The sequence below is a fragment of the Larimichthys crocea genome, chromosome XI (assembly GCF_000972845.2).
Source record: "Larimichthys crocea isolate SSNF chromosome XI, L_crocea_2.0, whole genome shotgun sequence".
Classification (NCBI taxonomy): domain Eukaryota; kingdom Metazoa; phylum Chordata; class Actinopteri; family Sciaenidae; genus Larimichthys; species Larimichthys crocea.
The window spans coordinates 20,740,605-20,762,532 of record NC_040021.1 but is presented as its reverse complement, the minus strand read 5'-3'; the positions used below and the strand labels follow the sequence as shown (position 1 = coordinate 20,762,532).

Sequence of the window (21,928 nt, the reverse complement as noted above, 5' to 3'; positions counted from 1 at the left end):
TCTTTACAAGGGAAATTCGCATCAATCTATCATCTGTAACTGCACTACAGACACTGCCAGACCTTAAGACAATGAGAAGCTGTTTCATCTCTGTCAGCTTGATGGATATTTTCAAATCTGTGGCAAACTGTATCACTCACACTGTCTCGCGATGTCTCACAATCAGTTTAACGTGTTAACGTGAAACATTCATCAGACATTTCAACCTAACATTTCTGAAGATCTTTTCATTTAGAACGACAAAGACAAATGTCTGGTGCAGGGACAGAGAGAGAGACTCTGAAAGTGAAACTGGAAAGCAAACAAAATGGCAGCCATCGCGTGCACACTTAGAGCAAAGAGAAGAGAAAGACACACACGAATCCAACTCGACAGTGGAAAACAACGATCTATTTTCTCTCTTGCCACAAGCAACCTCAGAGCTTCAGGGTCAGCTCGTCTGTCACATACTGATAAGTCTGTCTGTAAATACTCAGATAAGAATGAATTATGTGGCAACAACAACACAAACTTTACAGAGAAAGCCTTGATTTTTGGTATGGTTTAGATTTAGTGTTGGGGTTTAGCATTAATAAATTTGCACTGACGGAACGTGACCTGTACTAAGCACAGATGATATAGTACAGAACAGTATTTGGAAATCTGTAGATCCAGGTCTTGGGAGAAAATGAAAGACAGAGGCGAGGAGTGATATTAAAGAAAGGAGGTAAAAGAAATGAGAAAGTGTCGACGTGGAGTGCTCGGTGCTGGCTTCTAATCTTCTCCAGGCAGAATGTGATTGGGCAGGGTATGAAATATGCCGGGGGAATGTGCGGGGAATGGAAATAAGAACATCTTCATATCTTTGCTTATTGTTCCCATGGTGATTACACTGAGGTGTCACTCTTATAGTAGTAAACACGATGATGGATGTATAGAGAGCTAGAGAAATGGATGTTCTATCAAACATTCATGCAGTTATTTCTTGGTGCAGAGAGTCTTGCACAGTACATAAATGCAGGTTTTTAGCTGCGTTTCACTGTCCGTCTAATTATTCCGAATACTGTTGATGAATGTGGTGTTCGGCCTCACTCCAATAATTGCTTTGAAACCTGTGATCACTGCCATGCTAGTCATATATCACATTTTACAGCATCTTTTCTAGTGCCATAGATTAAATCATGCTGCTAATCAGCAAACCACGCTCGGCCACAGTCCTTGGCAAGATGGATGTAATAAAGCGTGTGCATATATGCCTGCATGCACTGCGTTTAGTTGAGTTTATGTATTTAGTGCCCTGTGCTACAGGCTACTTGTGTAATTTTAATAATGGAGAGGTTGATTTTTGTCCTTTGAGTGTTCCTGTTCTCGTTCTTTATTGCTTTTTTCTTTTTTTGACTTGAGGTCAAAAGGTCACAGTGGTTACCGCTTCCTGCCATAAATGTCAGCGTCAGTGTCACACATGATGACAAGGTGATAGAAACACAAGGGCAAAGGGTGAGTGGGTGTGTGTCAACACGCAGTGGCAGATAAACAAAGATGGGTTTGGTCAAAATGAACAAGATAGATATGTAAGTTGTTGATTCTCTACATATTTCCTTCCTGAATCCGGTGTGTTATCAAGTGGAACAAAGGCATGTTGAGCCACCTGTGTGGCAGATGTTTGGTGGAAATGAAAGAGTTACTCAGGGGTCATTAACTAAAGCATAGCTTTCTTTAGTCTGACAGATGGAAAGCAATATGCAATACATTAGTGTGTAAAGATTACACATAACAGGATTACCATAGTCTGATTACAAGATAGAAGAAGTAATTACTGCTACTGATAAAATTAAATCATTAAGTTTCACAAGTGGAGAAATTACTAATTTGAGTGAAACATTTATTGTAGTCGTTCCCACTGACTTGTAGCACACTATGATTCTAAAAAGTTCAGATATGTTGGTTAGTTTGTTGGTTTATAGATCCTGTTTTTGTCTGTACAAAAGCATAGCACACTGTAAGAACAGTTTCATGTTTAATAGTCAATGTGCTGGAGGCACTTCACAAACAGCCAGATAAAAAAATCCAGATCTGGTCCGTCTGGTCTGGAGTTTATTTTTCCCCACTTTCTTACCCAAACTGCTCACAGCCTTTCGGTGATTAGTTAAAAATGAAAAATGTCTCTCAAGTGGGTTGGCCAACATTTAATCAAACAGGAAGCTCCAGATAAATGAGTGTCCTTTCAGAGAGAGCATTTCATGGATGACAGGACAGCCTGCCCGTTAAAGATTCTGTAACTCAAAGGTCATCAGTCGTAACAGTATCTCTTAAAGGCATTCATGTCTACTGAAAGTTTCTCAGTGTGTTTTGACTTTATCCCGTAGTCTTCTTCAGAACAGGCCAATCACAGAGGAAGTCTGTGGGATTTGGTCCTTTAAACTTCAAAGTTTAAAATAATGTAATTAAAAGTAACCTACGAGCTATTTTAGATCCATTCTACACATTTGTTCAATGAATAATTAAATCACATGCTTTTTATATCGGCACACTCCTTTCATTGTTTCCATTGTTAGTCAAACAAAGAATGTCTACTGTGCCTACATGCGCTGGTGAATATTATCATAAATTCTTCACTTTAAGTGTAATGCACACTAATGAATGCATTGATTATGAAAGCAGTTCATTACATAATGCCTGCACTGCCAGTGTGTTGTATCTGTTCCTGAGAGAGCCTGATGATGAGCTCGTTGCAGTGCAGAGTAGCAGGCGGCGCTGAGGGCAGCTAAGATGCAAAATGTGAATCTTGTAATAGAGACGTACAGTAAAGTAGAAGGTCAGTGTGGCCTGTTAAAACTTGATTGCCTGAATTCGGTAATTTGGTTACGCAACCCGGACAGGCAGGCGATGATGCCCTCTCTTTCTTCAGCAAGTCGTTCTGAAGATCTGATTCCGACATTAAGCGCTGCACAGTCCAGTTTGAGGTTTATGTAACCCAACATGGCCGCCACTGTTGTGAAGCGATGCAGGACAACCAGAGGAAAGGAGACATCAGAGGAGACATGGAATAAACATGATGCATAAACATAACACATTTCATCTGCAAAATAGGAGTCTGCAGTTTCCTCACTTTCAGTTATGTGAACAGGCCTAAATGCAATATGAATGTATTCATTCATATATGCATATACTGTACACTAGAAGAATGCAGATGAATCTTTATACCGCCCAGAGGGGCTTTAATGATTCAGAACATGACGTTCTGTCATATCGCCGTGGCAGTAAAAAATGGATTCATATCCTGCCTATATGGCCGGCAGATGCTGTTGTGAACATCTCCGGACACAAGTGGGAGCAGACACAGTGTAGCGGGACCTCCGAGGTAGAATATCAACCAGACGGCTCACTCAGTCACTAAGATTAGACATGTCCTAGTGGGACAAAGCCATCTGTCCAAGATGATACGCAGACTCTCAGTCCTGGCTTGATTAGTCTTTACCTGGCATCTTGCTCAGCAGTAATAAGTGAGGATAACTTCACTGTCGTTAACTTCATGTGTGAGGTAGCTTTTTCTGTGTTAGTGCCAGTTTGATCTCATTTAGTTTTTCTGATTCTTTAAAGTTTATCTGTTTGACTGCCTTTAATCAGTGTGTCTCGAAAAATTCATTCAAGATTACAGCATTCTATGCATTAATATTTCAAGGGTTGCAAATGGACTGGTTCTTCTATTTTTGCAAGCGAAGCAGTTACCTTACTACCAATAACTTGGAACAACACACGCAGCAATAGTCTGAGCAGACTTATCTTTCTATTATATTTATATCCATATCTCTTGCAGTTAAAAAAAAGAAGCTTTGTCACACCTTGCACCTTACATTACGCTGAGTCCAAGTTTCCACTGCTGATTTTCCACCACTGAGTATTCAACCTGGGTGTCTGCAGCAGTGAGCCAACACATTTTCCTCTGTGCCATCCAGGTGCCCCGATGAATGTGCTGCTGTCCCACTTTTGTAACTGCACCTTTAGTTCAGGTGGCGTTCCTATAAAACCTGCATTGACTGATTTTTTTTTTTTATTTAACCACTAGGGGGCGGCACAAACAAGCTGCAAACACATCAGTTCCATATTATGCCCTAATAAAATGATAAGGTAGCATACAGGTTTTTAGAGCTTATTCATTCAAAATTGGTTGAATTGGTTGGTCGATATTACACTGAGGGTGGTGATAGTGAACCAAAGCAGTGAGCTGAAAGACGCTCTGTACAGCTGAGAAGAACTATAGACTGGCGTGATAATTTGAGTTTTTTCACTACAAGCGACACCTTTTACAAACACACGTGTCATGTGATTAATATGAAAATATCGATTATAGCTGCTTTAAATTATAGGAAACTCTAAGCTACTGCTTATTAGACCATTAGGAAGAAAATGACAGAAAAACAGCTAATATACAATTTGCATATCAAGTTACCAATGGTTCAAATATTGTGTTTTTGTCCACCTGTTTACCACCACCTCCTTTAAAAAATGTACTCTCTGAGGTTGACTACACTCAAACTTTTCTGCTTGAGATAGGTGTGTTAATTTGAGCCGTGACCCTTCGAAACAATGAGCCAAAACAACCTCAGTCCTTTGGAGAGCTGCAGTTTAGTGTGGATTCTGAGTGGAATCGGTGCTATATACACACGTCGTTTTGTTTCCCTGTGGATGTGCACAAAAATATTTCAACCTAACAGCCAATGATTCATCATTATTCCCCCCTGAGCAGTAAAGGTAATCATGGTAGCAGGATTATCATTTATCCAGATAACTATGAAAATGAATTTCCTTCTTAAGGGGTTTAAACCATTTAGATGCTAATTTGTAAGAATGTCTTGTAGACGTATCCACTGATAATCGCTAACTGATCTGACACATGACAAGTTGTTTCATGATCACTTTTAGAGTTAGCTCCCAGTAATCCTACATCTGCAGACGCCCAACTGTTTGGCTTGTGATGCCAGCCTCTCGTGACCTACGGAAGGGAGGAAAGGATCAAAGCTACAGGGCTAACAGGCTGTTTACGCCTCTCTGTGGCTAATCCTCCAGAATCCTAGTCAACTCTGTCTGAGACTAGGATTCCTCTGCAAACATCATTTGCCTGCTCCTTTCCTGTTCATTCTCCAACAAACAATCCTTTCTTCTTAATCCTCCCATTATACAGCTGGCAACAGTAAACAGAGAGTTCAGAGACAGAAGCTACCTCTTGGTTTTTTTCTCAGCCCTCTGGAATACATTTTACACTTTGTACCTTCGGCTTTTAGCTGACGCTGTTATCCAGACCTGAAGCCAGTGGGTAGGGAGGAGTGTATCACCTTGCTCAAGGGCATCTTGACAAAGCACAATGTGTGATGATGGATGTATCCAGACTGAAAATGTAAACAAGAATTATAGAATGAATTGTTGTCGAATTAGTCTGAGTTTGTCTTGAATAAGTCACAAGAAAATTAGCAAATGTAAGTATGCATTTCTTGAAACGTCCGTAATCGTTTTGGATAATCTTTTCAGTCAACACAGACCCGTCTGAGCCTTCCGCAAACATTGTCTACCCACCGGTGCTTTCTTCTAATCCTCCATTTACTGGTACCAACTGTTCGAAGTGCTCTCATTGTTCTGAGGAGCACAGAGAGGAGAGCATGACTGTAATGATGTTGTGAGTTTGCGATCATAGGTGCATGTCAGGTTAAAGGTTTGACTTCTGAAGCTGTCTCCTTTCGGTCATCAAATGTCAAATCAAGCTATTCATGCCTCAGTGCTGCAGCATCCACCAATCCATTTAAACATGTTTTGTCTCTCTTCCAGCCCTCCCCGAATTCCTACTAGGATCTTCTTTTCCCTTTTGGAGACCTTCTCCACCCCCCACATCCAGCAGCCATGGCAGATGACGCAGACATGCGCAATGAGCTGTCAGACATGCAGCAACGCGCTGACCAGCTGGCCGATGAGGTGAAAACAACACGCTCGCTTGCTGCCGCACAGACATGATATCACGCACACATTCATGCACACGTACACATATTCATATGCATACAAATAAGAAAACACACGTGCATTAGAGAGACTTTGAAATGGCAGATTCTAAATTATTCTATTTTAACTACACAAAACTCTGCAGTTTAATGTTGTTAAAAATAGGCACAAATGTAGTTCAGTCCCTGAATGCATAATAATAGAAATTATAGAGATAGGGCTGTGGCTGTTTGCATGTGTGTGTGTGTGTGTGTGTGTGTGTGCGTGTGTGTGAGAGGACTGAATACCTGCATTTGACTTTACATAACACTGCATGGAAACTTGAGTATATAATGTGAGTGGACATGACACAAATAAAAAATGATTGTGAGTGTGTGACCTTGTTTTTGTGTAGGAATTCATCTATGCGCTTGAACTTGTGTGTGTGAATGTCTGTATGTATGTGTGTGTTTTAACAGCAGTCTGAGTGAGACAGAAAGAGAAAGTCTCAGCCATGGCCCAGAGCAGATAAGCCTACACCCAGCCAGATTCACATATGACTCACACTGGCACAGCTGAGCAGAATATTAAACACACACACACACACACACACACACACACACACACACGTGAACATAGGGCATGCACAAAATGGCGGCATCAGAATAACAGTTTTAGCCTCTGTTGCGCTGACTTACATGAGATTCTCAGAGAGGACAGCGGCTCTTATATTGGCCATTTCAGATCAGAGAACATGAGCACAAGTCCTATAATATACTGTCAGCGTGAGGGCATTCTGGCTGCTCGACATCAGATGAAAAAAGAGTAATAGAGAAATAAGACAAAGGAAAGATAAAACAATGAAGAGGAAAGAGACAGATGAGTTGAAAACGAGGAAAGAGAGAAAGAAGACCAGCTGCATCAGAAATGGCCGCACAAGTCAAGGCTGTGGCCCGTTCAGTTCCCCACCCAACCCCCCGTTCTCCAACCTCGCCGCTCCAGGGGGATCAGCCGAGCTCGTGGCAAGCACAGCAAGGCGAAGCTGTGTCAGTGTAAGAAGAACAAGATATCACAGAGCGCCGTCCCTGTCGAGTGGCTCTAGCCAGCAAGCTGTGCACTGCAGCCGCACGCTTCTTAGGGAGGGAAATGGAACGTGCAGCTACATATCTATCAGCACACAGGCTAATAATAGACATCCAACTGTCTGGGAAAGAGGGATAGAGAGGATAGGATCAAAGAGTGTAGTTATGTTTATTGGTAGATCTACTGTATTCTTGAGTAAATAACTGGTGACTTAATCGATCTTAAACATGCTTAAAAGTAATTTAACTTTGATCTCAAAAGCATTCAATTGACTGACGGTACGTTCGATTTACATCATAAGGTCGAGCATGTCCAGTACACAAAGTGCAAACACTCATAAACATCTGATATTGATCCTCCTGATTGTTCAAATTGACTCCACTTTGTTGCGATATATGCTCGCTAATGTTGAATTCAATGGCCGTAGTACTGCAGATAAATGATTGTGTTGTTTTTGTGGAAACCCCAGAGATTTATTTATCCTCCATTTATGAAGCCTGATCTCAAACGGTACTCTACTTTACTCCCCACTGAATGATGTCTGTAGATGTTTGTATGTGTCATTTGATCTCAAATGGAAACTAACTGTGTCTTTCATTTCTCCACAGTCACTTGAGAGCACTCGTCGTATGCTGCAGCTGGTGGAAGAGGTAAGAAAAACTCATGAAACTTTTGATTTATTCATTAAATCTGAGACAAATTATGACCCAGCGCGAATAGGAAATGAATGTGGTGACACTGGATGTATATCATGTGTCAGATTGGGCAAGGTTCTTGTATACGCAGGCTGATATATATTACATGTCAGACAAAGTGCAGAAAGATTTTATTGCATCGTGTCTTGAGCATAATCATGAAAATCACTGTGAAGAAAGAACTTTAGCACCCTGTTAAATTCTTACAGTTTTAGTACTTTGAATATTACAGCTATGAGGCCATTTCATTTTGTTACTGTCTCCTAATTCTGTTACTGTTATTGAAATTTTCATTTCAACAATTGGAGACGGGAGAAGTGACTCCAACTCAAAGAGCAGGCACACAACATTAGCATAATTTTGAAACAAATGTTCATACTTGGTGCATTCATTGGTATTTTGAGTTCTCAACTTTTATGGATGAGATGCTTTATATTCCACAAATTATAATAAATTCTTACCTCATGCTTTAATTGTCTGAGTCTGAGGGAGCTAGCATTTTCAAATTATACAACTGTACATAACGTCCCCATTATTCTCATTTTCCAACAAAGAACACCATGCAACAGTTCACAACAGAGACAGCAGCAGAGCACGACACTGCAGCTAAACACTTGAAGACAGTAGGCTGTCTCACAGGAGCAGAGCTGAATGTGTGCTGGTACAGCAAGGACAGTAAGAAGCTCATTGTTTTCTTTGGATGGTTGCACTACAGTAAATCTGTCAGACGAGGTTCAGAAGTCAGCTCATCTCTATAATTCAGTTCTATTTATATAAAGCCAAATCATAAGAAAAGTTATCTCATGACACTTTCCATATAGAGCAGGTTACTGTTACTTTACTCTATATTATATTATTTAAAGAGACCCAACATGTCCCACCATGAGCAAGCACTTGGTGACAGTGGCAAGGAAAAACTTTAAACAGGCAGAAAACTTCATATAACACAAAAATGTAAAAAATAATAATAATTACTTTGAACAAGGAAACTGAGTAAAGAGTGGCAAGATAAAGTATCTCAGATTTTTAGTGGGACAATGACAAGTCTGTGACTGACTTGGCTAACGGGACAATGAACACACTTCTAAACACTTACAGATATAGTTAGACTTAAAGCAGAAACTAGAGGGGAGCAGCTAGCCCGGCTCTTTCCAAAAGTTAAAAAAAAAAAAAAACTGTGGAAAGGTTGTGCTCTCACAGTGTATCAACGTATCTCTTGGCCGGGCACAGTTTCCTGGAGCTGTTTTCTCCTGCTTCCAGTCTTCAGGAACGCTAACTGTCTCCTGGCTCTAGCTTCATATTTAATGGACATGAGAGTGGTATCGATCTTTTGATCTAACTCTCGACAACAAAGTGGATACGCATATTTCCCGGAATGACAAACTATTCCTTGAACTTTTCTCCTGCTCGGTCCAAAAAGACATTGTTATTTTCTGTTAAGACCTGGATGATCCAGATCTATCTCATATCAGGTTTATATCATTCCATAGCATTTTCATACTAAGATATGCAGATGACTTTTTGGCGGACAGGAAGACAAACTAGTTTTGGGTCAGGTGCTGTAACCTTATTGATTTCTGAAACTGTCAACAGAGTGATGGCGTGAATAGCACATTACGCGACAGAGAGAGGATACACACACACACACATACACGCACAGACTAGATTTTTATTTGCTCATGCAACATTAATTCTAATAAATAATACTGTAATAAACTGAGAGTCAAAGACAAGGAGTAAATGAAAGAGAGCCTGAGAGTGAGATTGAGGCGACAGCAAGTAGACAGAGGCGGAGGGAATAAAAGGAAGAGAGAGAAGGAGACTGGGAGCGAAAAAGCGTGGACAGCTGGGGGCGGCGGTGTCTGACAAGCTCTTGGTGCAGATCTCAAGGTCATATTGATCATCAGTCGACATATGTCGGCACGCGGCTCCACCCTACGACTGTACTGCAGGCAGGAAGAGACTGAAGGAGAGGTGGACACAGGAGGAATGAGAGGAGACAGGGAGGAGTGCTGCTCTCCCTCCTCCTGTTTAGCAGACAGTGAGAGAGATGGAGGGGAGGGTGAAAATGAGAGAAGGAGAAGGTGAAAGGACTGACAGCCATACAGAGTTAAATACTAGTCTTATATATCTACTGAAAACATCATGTGGTGAGAAAATGCAGAGGATATCCAGTCCAATCTTTAGAAATGTGTATAATCCACTGATGAGATGAGGGGTTGGAAAATTGCCAACGCAACAATAACCAAATTTTATTTTATTTTTTAATTTTATTTTGAAATAGAAGTATTATTGCTTTTTCAAGTCAGTGCACACCTTGAGATGACCTTTCTCTACAGCTTTCACTTGAGAATGTTTGGAAGCATTCCTGAGCAATCGATTATCAATTATAGTCAGTTCCGCTGTAAGAGAGTGATCTATCTGAATGGAAATTGTGTGGAATAAGCAATCGTGGCTTGGTAATTATACAGTTTGTAGCACAAGTTGGTTGCAGCTAAGCCAAGCCACAGTGGCATGCTCCTTGCTATAAGGCTGGTAAACTAATTTAATGTACCAATATAATTATATTATTAGAAAAAAAAGATATTAAAGTTATTTATTTTGTCCATAGGAACATATAAAAACCATTTGATAAAAGTGTAGAAATAGTGAGAGAAATTAACTCGAGACAGTTTTGTAGCAGGTTCCTTTTGCACAAGTAAAAATCCTCTATGTTGCAGCACGCCAAGTTTAATCTCTAATCCATGATTTGACGTACTTCAAATTCGCAACCCATCTGCCAAAATGCATGAATCTTTCCACCTGATTTGAATGAGGAACCTGCAGTGAAGTTTCCCCAGGGACACATTTGGATTTCTTTGGGATTTCTCTTGGACGGAGGCTTGCTAAATTACAGAATAATTTATACACCCCAGTTTCCTCATTGCTCCCCCCTCGCCTCTCAAACATCAATGTGGCTTTCCTCCCAAACTGCTGAGGAGGCAGAGGGGGGATGTGTGTGTGATTATGTGTGTGCATTCAAGTGTGTGTGTGTGTGTGTGTGTGTGTGTGTGTGTGTGTGTACACTGACACGCCATAATCTTATTTATGCCTATCAGGCCAAACCAGGTGCCACATCTTAGCGTGGCGGTTTTTCTAAGAAGCAGGGAGTAAGAAGAGTTGCATAAAAGCAAGTGTCGCTATCCTCCGCCTCCGCACACACTCTTTCTACCAGAATCAAAACCTGTAGCCAACCCAGCCTATCAGTGACTAATAGCTTTACTGTTACACACATGCTGTTCACATGGTTCACAGTCACAGGATGGAATTAAAATGGAAATCTGAAGGCTGAAAGAAGACAACAGACAATCTACATTTTAGATTTGGGGAAAAAGAAAAATCATCTTACAGGTTACAAGTGTGGTTCAAAGGTCTAAGAGCTGCTGACTTGGAGACAGAAAGGGTGCTGGGATCCTGGACTATTAATTGTGTCATTTGTACATGGAAATCCTATGGCACCACTCTCATTTTAATGAGAACTCTCCTTTGCTGTCAGCGTTATTATTGTTAATCTCCTGGGGGCTATTTCCATGTTTCCTGTAATGGTTTAATCAATACTGGCTACATGCGTATGTTGGGGGAGCAAAATATTCTAATTTGTGTTCTTGAGTAGAACGGGAACACAACGGGTTTCATGATGTTTAGGTTTACAGAAAACACGGTAGACTTTTAGATTATTGTGTGTGGCTCAAAAGAATTTTGACACACACACACTAGCTTAATTGTGTTTGTGTTTTATTATTTTACAAGAATCAAATTTCAAAGTATGCAAAATGGTGCAGTGGTTTTCGTACTCTGCACATAAACTCCTGGTGAAAAGTGATGGACAAAGTGAAGGGGAAATGCTGATGGCAGCTCATTTTCAGTAGCCACTGATTCCCTAAGCTATTGTAGCCTCATTATTGACCTCTATTTATTTTATTTTTCCTCCCTGCCTCCCCCATCTCTCCTTTCTACCTGGCTGCGTTTGGGGAATAGAGCAAAGATGCCGGCATCAGGACTTTGGTTATGCTGGACGAGCAGGGAGGTAAGTCTGGGAGAGGGGAGATGACACAACATTATAAGTATTATTAACTGAGCTACTGACATTCAACAAAGCTGGTATATCAATTCTGTATTTAGTAAGTAATGAATGACTATACTCACATACTAGCAGCACCACCAGCAGCTTTATTTCTTATAGATAGCAATGTTGGTGTTAAATTTACAGTATCAAAACACTTGTGAATGGATGAATTGTTTCATATGCAGTTGCTTGTTTTAATTTAAATGCATTTTCAAACTAATTCATTTTTTCCCTGATTTTTTATTTTTTTAAAAATAATATTTTCCAATTTGGCTTTTGATTTAACGCATGGTTGATTTGATTGGTCTAGAATGCCAGTTTAACTTTGGGGAAATTTTCTTTCTTTCAGCTTCCCTTTACCTTCATTTCCTTTGGCTAACATTTTTCTTTTTGTTTTGCCTAACTGCTTTTAATTTGCCAGCAGATTTTTTTGAAAAATTTCCATTAGCTAACAGAGACAGCAGAAGGAAATCACTCCAGTGCCAAAACCCTACAGCTCAGCATCAAGATAAATTATTCATTGTCCAGAATCTAGTCAGGTTAATACGTTTGTCCTTGTGGCAGCCAACGGCAGGGTGACTTCTGGGCTGTTGTTGGATCTGTTTGTGCTATAATCCTCTCTAGAATTACTGAAGAAAGACTGCTCAATTGCTACATCAGCTAATGAGCCTTAATGCCTAATAAGTGGTCAAACGTCACTTATTACAATTTGGCCAACCTGTCTAAATGCCCAAAGAGGTCTAAGATCAGCTAACAGCCCAGAGTTTTGAGATTACAAGTGGTAGATAAGAAAAACGATCGATTTAGCTGGTAATGACAAAATAATCAATCACTTCTCTATCAACTCATACACTGCTTTGTACAATCCCTGGTTACATGCAGTTTGTTAATGAGTACGTCAACAACCTACATTAAACAACATCATATAAGTGTGCAACATCAAGCAGTTAATAGTGGCAGTGTGAAACTATGAAAAGGGTTATTGTGATTGACTTAGCTTGATGGACGCCATCAGCTTGCCCATTAGCTGGAAGGCATGTAAACCAATTTATCAATCCTGTAAGACAGAGCCATAATTACACCAACACGGTTGTTCACTCAGGGGGATGAAAGCTCTATCCCTCCCCAAGACCATCCATTTATCCCATCATCCCTAGTGTCCACAGCGCTTTTTTGCACCAACAGGATCACCACTCCAAAACCAATTGCAACGGCTGACTGGACACACAGGCGGCTGTAAGCCTGAGCTGACCTCTGACCCTATCATTGACTTTTTGCAGGCAGAAGAGCCTGTAGCTCTATGGTACTGGAAATAGTTATTAAGGGTGTAGAGGTTTGCTTTTGGTCAAATCAAATATAAAACTTTTAGCAGCAGACCATCTTAACAGCCACTCTTTAATGAGTGCAGCGTGCCTAATGCGCTTACCCCACTTTACTTAAATAAACACTGACTCAACATGGGCCCTTTCTTGGTTGAATTTATTTACATAAATGCATGCCAACCAGGGATTTTACAAATCGGAAAAAGTCAATAAACTGCTTTTTGAATCCGCTCCATATTTAACTGTGCCTCACCCTTCCACACTCTGCGTGCACTGTATTTCCTTTTAATCACGATCAGGATGGATAAAGTTCTTTGTGCTGTCACCAAACCACCATCCACCACATCAGCATGACAAAGGCCCCGACGCTCATAAACCAGAATCAAATCATACTTGAAATCCTCTCTGTTACCTTGAACATTTGCAAAGCCAGACAAAGCAACACAGGCAGTTTTATTTACTTCACAGAGACAGTAAAGTAGCAAAACGTGAGTTGAAGTAGTCAAAGCGTATCTTCCCCAGTCCATATAGGCCACGAGACAGATTTATGTTTCAATACTATTTGAACAATTCCAGTAACTGTTCGTTTATTGGCTGCTAGGGCTTGGTCAGACCAAAGAACATGTAATACCACACAGTGATGTAAAGCTTCTCATTGATATTGTTTCAGTATTAGCTAAAAAGAACACATTATTATGCCTGTAGAAATTTAGTTCACTGTTCTCAAGTGGGAAAAAAGACCTGTCAAAGTTGCATGATGGCACCACATTAAACAGCTCTTGTATGTCTGGAACTAAATATGAAGCTACAGCCAGGAGACAGATAGCTTAGCTTAGCATGAGGACTAGCCTGGCTCTGTCCAAACAACAACAAGCTGTGGATTTAGTTTCCTTTGGACAGAGTCAGGCTAGCTGTTTCCCATTAAGCTAAGCAAACAGGTAGCTGGCTCTGGCTTTATATTTAGTGTACAGACACAAGAGTAGTATCAATCTTCTAATGTATCTCTCCACTAGAAAGTGAATGGAATATCAAGTGAAGTGAATAACCATATGTCCCAAAATGTCTCTAACATCAGGGCTGGAAGATTTTAACTTTAAAACTGAATTTACCAAGTACAATGAGAAATAGTTCTCACTGTCATTATTTGATTTTTTGTGCTTTTATACCATTTTCTGGCCCAGAGATTCCATCAGTGCACATAATCGTATTTTATCCTACCAAATCGATGCACTCAATAGAAACTCTCACCTTGACAAACACACACATGCACATAGACACCAGAGTACACACACATGACTCACTTACTGCTCATCATAACTCATATTTCTGTCGATCAGTCAATGAAATTCATTCCACTACTGTCATCCCTTTGTCCTGACCAGAGCAACTCGATCGTGTTGAAGATGGCATGAACCATATCAACCAAGACATGAAGGAAGCCGAGAAAAATTTAAAAGATTTAGGGAAATGCTGTGGGCTTTTCATATGTCCATGTAACAAGTAGGTACTGACAACGTGCCCCAAAGGTTCTTTACATATGTGGTGGCGTCCAGTTTTTCCTCTTTTTTTTTCTTTTTTGTTTTATTTTCTTTCGTCACAGTGAGTGTCTGAAGTTGTTGTCTTCTCTCCTTTGTCCTCTCTTTATCTCTCTCTTCCTCTCCTCTTCCTCCCTCTCTCTCTTCTCGTGCTTCGTTCTGTGGGGGATAAATGACTTGTGTTTAATCAGAGCAACTGGAGCGCATCGAAGAGGGAATGGACCAAATCAATAAGGACATGAAGGATGCAGAAAAGAATTTGAACGATCTAGGGAAATTCTGTGGTCTTTGCTCCTGTCCATGTAACAAGTAGGTGCTGCTTGCCTGCCTGCCTGCCTGCCATTCAAAAATAAGAATAAATATTTAAGAAATCAAAATATAATCGAGGTAGAAGTGACATCACAATGGCCATCAGCCAATAGTCCGCTCTGCTCCAGCTCCAAAAAAAAACTCTGATTCCACCCCTTTTACATTCATATGAGGTGGACACAGGAGGCCATGTACTTTCAAATACTTTCTCTCCCACACACACACAAACATTAGTACATCTTAAGTCGAACTGGAATTGGAATTCTCTTAATTTCTTGTGTACAGAAAAACTTATATAAAACAGTTTTTGAACATATTTGTCCTAAGCTTTAAGCCTCTGGATAGATATTTCCCATGGCAGCATTTGACTGACATTTGAGGGACGGCACACTGCTAACTTCCGCGGAGCGAACGTCACGGCCCCATTTAGCCTTCATCGACTCAAGATACATCCGTATTTTCAACATGCCCAAACAGCTTTGTCCATGTGTCAGTTTGCGATTTAAGATCGTCCATCCCTTTACAACATGCAACCTTTGGGTGGACAGATCAAGCTGAGCTAACTAGCTACCTCACAGAAAGTGGAGGTTAGTTAGCCTAGCTAGTTAGCCTAGCTAATGTTAGCACTGATTCCTACAACTTTTCCCACACAATCAGCGATGATTTCGTCTTGCATTATAGAAAGGAGGGCTCACTCTCTGTTATCTCTTTTCAATTGTCTACAAAAAACTCGCAGCAACAGGTAGTCCTGTAAGCTCATCGTTCTGTATGTTAGCGCGATTAATTCCAACATGGAATAATGTGGAGAGGTTTGAAATCACAGCTGCAACTGCTGACTACATCAACCTTTCCCAGCTGGTTAACTGCCTGTGTGTTCATTGAAATCAAACAATTCTTTCTTCCTGCCCACACAGATATTGCACCAGTCAAATTACCAGTCAATTGGAACTAATTCATGCCCCCTGGAGAACACTAATCCATGGGATGCTATCACTGCAGAAAAATAAACAAAACTTGAATGTACTCTTTTTTTGTATCTGTATTTGTATTTTGTAATTTTTACAACATCAAAAATACACACACTGATTTTTGAGCAAAACTGAATTTTAATTTCAGTTCGACTACGATGTAAATTCAGTCACTGTGCAGACACATAGACCTACTGTAGATTTGCGGGCACATGCAGCAGCCTTGGGTCCTTATTGTGCCATCACCACTAGATTGGCCTCCGGACATACATTGTCCTAAAATTCATAGCTCCATGACTGGCAAGCACGCCATAGTCCATAAGCCTGAGCTACATGATTGGCTTTTTAGAAGTAGCACCAATAGTTCCGAACTACAATCGTCATGAACCCCGTAACCACGTAAACACCTTACCCAAACATACTTATCTCTTTGTTGTTGATTTTGCACAGTTGTACCAGATGACCCAAATCCTATAAAGCCAACCTTAAAAAAGTCCAGTCCTCCACATAAGCTGTTCTTCACTCAGCCAAGGCCATGGTTCATCAATAAGTGCCTCTTTTAACACCCTTCTACCAAGTGCCCTATACTCTAAGCTTCCACTTCTCCAGACACCTTTATACTGTGAGTCATCTACATGCAGGTTTAGCCATTGTAGAAGTCCCACTTGTAACATTTGTACTGATTCCTCCTGAAGAGGAACTTTTTTTCATAATGCAAAATGATGGGAAGAGGGGACTTATATGATATCACTATAGCTGTTGGCCTTCCCAACTGTAAAATCATTTAGATTCAACCAAAAGAGCAGGGCTGGGGCTCCCAAAGCATCTTGGCACTCAGATCATAGTAAGCGTTGACACCTGCTGGAAATTCAGTGATCTTGGTCCCAAAATGCCTTTGGTCAGCCTGGTCCAGGACTGTTTGACACTTCTCCTCATCTTGCATGATCTCTACCACCACCACCACACCGCTCTAACATTCAGTAGATCCTCACCTCTTTGCAGGCAACAAGATCTTTTTGTTTCCTCCTGAGCACCTCCCTCCCCCCACCACCATTTTTGAAACCACCAAGTGCCAATGCAATGGAATGACTGGCGAGCATGATCCTTTGAATGCTCATGCATGCATGACAATGCAACTCATAACAGCAATGCTACACATGATGATGCTGATATTAACAATGACAGTGATGTTGATGATGTTGATGGTGATGATGATGCTTTATTTACCACAAACAGTACAAAGCCCAGTGGCTTTTTTTTTCTTGTAAACGGGGAATAAACAGCAGATAGAAGAATTTATTTTGAAAATGTCAGAATGAGAGATGATTCAGCTTTGAAAGACAAATAGTCAATTCTGTATTTGGGTTAGGGTTACACAGCAAAGTGTTTAGTGTCTCAAACTGTGGCAAAATATTCAAGGAATACCAAAAAATAGTTGCATATACTACTTTCAGGATAATTATAGCCATAATTCTGTGATTTTATAGATTGGACCAACTCCAAAATGTCAAAAGATGAGACGGAAATATGTAAATTGAAGTAAAAGATAAAGAATGGAAGAGAAAAGGCAAATGTTAATGACAAAATTGTCAAATCCTAGAAGGAAGGCAGTGAACACATCATAATAAGACAAAGATGACACATTCAAAGGAAAGGAGAAAAGAAAAGTGATCTGTGTTGTTCCTGAGAGCTCGAAACTGGGTTAAGCCACATGCGCAGTGAGATACTTCCAGGGAAGTAGTCATGTTTGTTCTGTAAATCATGCCATCACACCACTGCGCATGTACCGCATGGTACAATTGTCTTTACATGGCTCGGCGTGGCGATCCAGCCTTGTTTTCCCCCTCCAGTTCTGCTGCAGTTTCTCTGCGGTGCCGCCTCTCCTGCAGAACGCCGTGCTAAATTAGCTTTTATCCGGCACTGGCTGTTCAACATTACAGTTTGCTAAGCTCCCTCTCCCGCGGGGAACTCGTCCACATGTAGGTCAGCCATATCAGATAGTGCCATGACAGCCTGCTGAGAAGTTGACTCAAACTGAATGCACACATAGATGGATGCTAGAAAGACAAAAAAAAAAAAAGACATGTTTGTGTTGGATTCATTTTTTACGACTCAGAGAGTGAGACTTAATTCCATCATACATGCTGGGATGTTTTTTTATCCCTTCCGCATGCTGCCTCTCTATCAGAATTAGCTGACTCCTGGTTTTCTGGTGCTTAATGCATTTGGATTCTGGCTGTCTGCATGTCACCATTAGTGGATTTTGATTGGTAGATAGCTCAACTTTCAGGTCACTTAGGGAATGAATTAGATAGAACGGTTTCAGTTTTACCACAGGATCTGCAATACTCATATGATCTAATCAGATCGTCTCGGTTCAAACAAGCAAAGCTGATTAGAGAAGTGCATTATCTCCATTCTCAGACTGCAGCGAAGGAGAGGAGAGGAGGGGGAAAGTACGTTCAGTATTAGAGGAAGGAAAGAGAAGAAAAAACAACAAAAAGAAAGGACTCAGACAAGGGTTGTGTGTGTTTACCAAACTGGTGTGTGTCAGCAGGGACAGGGAGCTAAGCGAAGCCTTGCCTCAGTCCATTTCTATTAATAAAAGCGGTGTAGGAGGCTGAGCCATCGCCATCCCTCACTCCAAGGTTATACAAAACTCAGCAACTGATGCTACAATACAAGCGAAGAAACGATAAAATATGGATGAATGGGTGGAGACAAAATGTTGGAATGAGGTGAATTTGAGTAGTGAAAAGCGTTAGCGTTTGGCTGTCCTGTCATCAAGAGTGCCTTGAACATAACTAGTGAAAATACAGGTGAACCTCTATCTGTTACCTTTCCCTTTCATCCTCCATCCCAAATGTGCCAAATCAGATGCTGAATCTGACGGTGTAAAGTCTGACAGCCGCAGCGAGGTGACATTTACAAAGCCGTGCAGGCGAGCTGTGATTGCACGCGGTGTTGTGCACAGCTGTATTTGCTGTGCGCTTTCTTCTCTTGAAACAGAAGCAGACAGAGGTGAATCCAAGGGATGCGTTCGTGTCAAAATCCCTATCACACTTTTCACTCCTCTGCCTCACTGCTGCCTTGACTTCCCAGCTTATCCAGAACTCTGTAACTGGAAGAAAAGTGGTGACATTTAAAAAAAAAAGAAAGAAAAGAAAAGAAAGCGTGGGTGGGGGTAGAGGTGTGTGGGTAGTTAACCATGGTGTTATTCTCTGTTGACTCCTTCCAGTTCCTTGTTTTGTTTACGTTTGTCATTTTGGCAGTCTGTTCTCCACGTTAATCGTCGTCCCTCCTAACAATGTGACAGTCTTGTACTCTATGTGTTGTGTGTCTGCCAAAAGCTCGTCTCTTCTCTGTTTTCTGTCACACTGGGACATTTAACTGTGGGAGTGGGGTGGGGTTTTATCATTGCAACAACACAGAAGTGCCAGGAGGATGGTTTCAAGAAGAAAAAAAAACAGGGAAAAGGAAGGGGTGTTATCACACACTGAGTCATCCCACATGTTGAAGTTATTAAAACGCATGTCTAGATTATATAAAACAGATAGATGTGACTTGTGCCTGATTCTAAACAGTATGTTATATACCTACAAGATATAACATCACACACATTACGATTGTGTAACAACAGAATGAGCCTGTATATGCCAAACCCAGTCTACCAACCAGTCCATGCCTGCTATGCTTTGCTTGACTTAGTCTAGTCCCCACCATATATTTCTGTGCTGGATGCATGAAATCAAATAACACCTTTTGTGTCAGCTGATCACGCTACATACTGATATACATACATGCTGCTGCAGTACCTCAAATCCAAGGCTCTCTTTGTAGATTTGACTAATGGGAAGCCAGCCTGGGTGAGGTAAATGATGAATCGTTCAGTCAAACTGTTGAGTAACTGTCCCTCCTCGTCCTCCACCTTCGCTGTCGGCGGCCAGGATGAAAAGCGGAGCCAGCAAGGCCTGGGGGAACAACCAGGATGGGGTGGTGGCCAGCCAGCCCGCCCGCGTGGTGGACGAGCGCGAACAGATGGCCATCAGTGGAGGCTTCATCCGCAGGTAAGAGGGGAGCTTGAGGTTCACGCATAGAAACAGCTAAAGCTTAAAATGGAGGGATAAGGGAGGAGATAGAGATGATGCAAGGGGGTGCAAACGTATGCATAAGTGGACTGAATCATTTTGGGGTTGTGGGAAAACCATGAAGGGACTCACACGAAGGAGAAAGACAGAAGCAGTAATAGCATACAAACTGCTGTGCACAGGATCATACTAGTGTCCAGGTGTCTGGTCTGAGGTCAGATGCTGCTCCTCAGAAACAAGATTGGGGTGATGCAGGTTGTTCATGTAGATATCACAGTATTAAATTTGCATTTGCGTGTGTGTGTGTTTAGGGTAACAGACGATGCCCGGGAAAATGAGATGGACGAGAACCTGGAGCAGGTGGGCGGCATCATCGGTAACCTGCGCCACATGGCCCTGGACATGGGCAACGAGATCGACACCCAGAACCGCCAGATCGACAGGATCATGGAGAAGGTACTATCTAGATTTTATAGCGTTTGATTTGATTAATTATATGATTCTATTTATTTATTGCACATTATGCACATAATGTAGCTTTATGTAAGCCAACCTAACTTTTTATGGGATTTTAAATGGGAATTTAAATGTCCTCAGACCTCTGCTAACAGGGTGGAAAGCAGGACAGGTTTGTCAATGGCTGAATGAATCATGAAATTTGGAAAATAATAATATAATAATAACAGCATCAGAGCATGAAAACAAACATCCTCCACAGAAATATTTGGTTTCATCCAAAGTTTAATTCAAGTCAGGTCTTTTCATCTAAATTTTGGGAAATGTGGAGGAGAAGGACTGCTCTAATTCAAGCTGTACTTAGAAATCTGTTCATTCATACGTTTCTCACACGTGGACATGAAAATGTGTTCAAGTAGAAGAGACCCATTAAGATAATATATACAAACATTTTCATAGAATTGCAGGATTTTTAGCTCATCCCGTGTCCTGAGATTTTGTATATTTGACTCTATGGTGCGTCTAAGGTGAAAAGGTGATTCTAAATCACAGCCACCACCAGGATTTTAAGATACATTTATTGATCCCACACCGGGGAAAGCCACTGAAAATACTGAGGTCCTGAGTTCAAGTTCCCCATTGGAAAGACTGATCAGACCCCAAAAACAAAGCCTCAATCTTCTTTTTTTTAACATATTTTTTCAGCTTTAACATGTGTAAACTTTATATCCCAATGTGAACCCTAAATATTGTTTCAAAACCTTCTCTAGAGAAGTAATGAATTCATGAATGTTTATTTATTGGCCTAAGGGGTGTAAAATTTTAGATATAGTGAATAAAAAATATATAGTGTTGAAGTATTCCCGTCCATCTGGCTAATATTCTCTTCCTTCTTTCTCCCTTTTTCTTTCCCCCAGGCTGATTCCAACAAGACCAGGATTGACGAGGCCAACCAGCGCGCCACAAAGATGCTGGGCAGTGGCTAAGCTCCCTGAGTCCAGAGCGTGGGCGTCCCGCGCTGCACGCCGACAGGCGCTGACATGCTTTCATCATGGTATTGACCTTCTAGGTTTGCACACATGCACATATCACCTCCCCTTCCCATTGTAAATGTTGTTCTGTGTGTCGTCTGTCGAGCTTTTTCAAGATGATTGTCCTCGTAAAAAAATGATTTCTTATACTCCGTATATCATTCTTTCCAAAGGTTGTATATAGTGCTGACTTGATGGCTCTCTAGCTCACCTGTGAAGTTTTTATTCTCTTTATCAGTATATATATATATATATATATATATATATATAAAAGTACACTGCTCTGGATGACAAGTATATAATAGGAATGCTATACAAGCTGTTTGTTTTTATTCTTTTTCCTTTTCAGTATCTCAGTATTGTCTTAGTAAAACTGTGTCATTCCATTTA

The 21,928-nt window shown here is 40.9% G+C and overlaps 1 protein-coding gene across 2 annotated transcripts in view; it reads left to right on the top strand.

Annotated features, from left to right (window-relative positions):
• Window positions 1–21,561, top strand: part of snap25a (synaptosome associated protein 25a) — a 30,558-nt gene extending 8,997 nt beyond the window's left edge. The window contains exons 2-8 of one of the 2 annotated variants that reach the window (XM_010741253.3): window positions 5,800–5,943; window positions 7,638–7,679; window positions 11,742–11,790; window positions 14,534–14,651; window positions 19,911–20,030; window positions 20,363–20,507; window positions 21,425–21,561. In XM_010741253.3, coding sequence (XP_010739555.1) covers window positions 5,872–5,943; window positions 7,638–7,679; window positions 11,742–11,790; window positions 14,534–14,651; window positions 19,911–20,030; window positions 20,363–20,507; window positions 21,425–21,493 — 615 coding nt within the window. In that variant the 5' untranslated portion in view covers window positions 5,800–5,871 and the 3' untranslated portion in view covers window positions 21,494–21,561. Of the gene's footprint in view, window positions 1–5,799; window positions 5,944–7,637; window positions 7,680–11,741; window positions 11,791–14,533; window positions 14,652–14,877; window positions 14,996–19,910; window positions 20,031–20,362; window positions 20,508–21,424 lie in introns of both variants that reach the window. The other variant, XM_010741252.3, reaches the window with a different exon arrangement.
• Window positions 21,562–21,928: the final 367 nt, after the last annotated feature.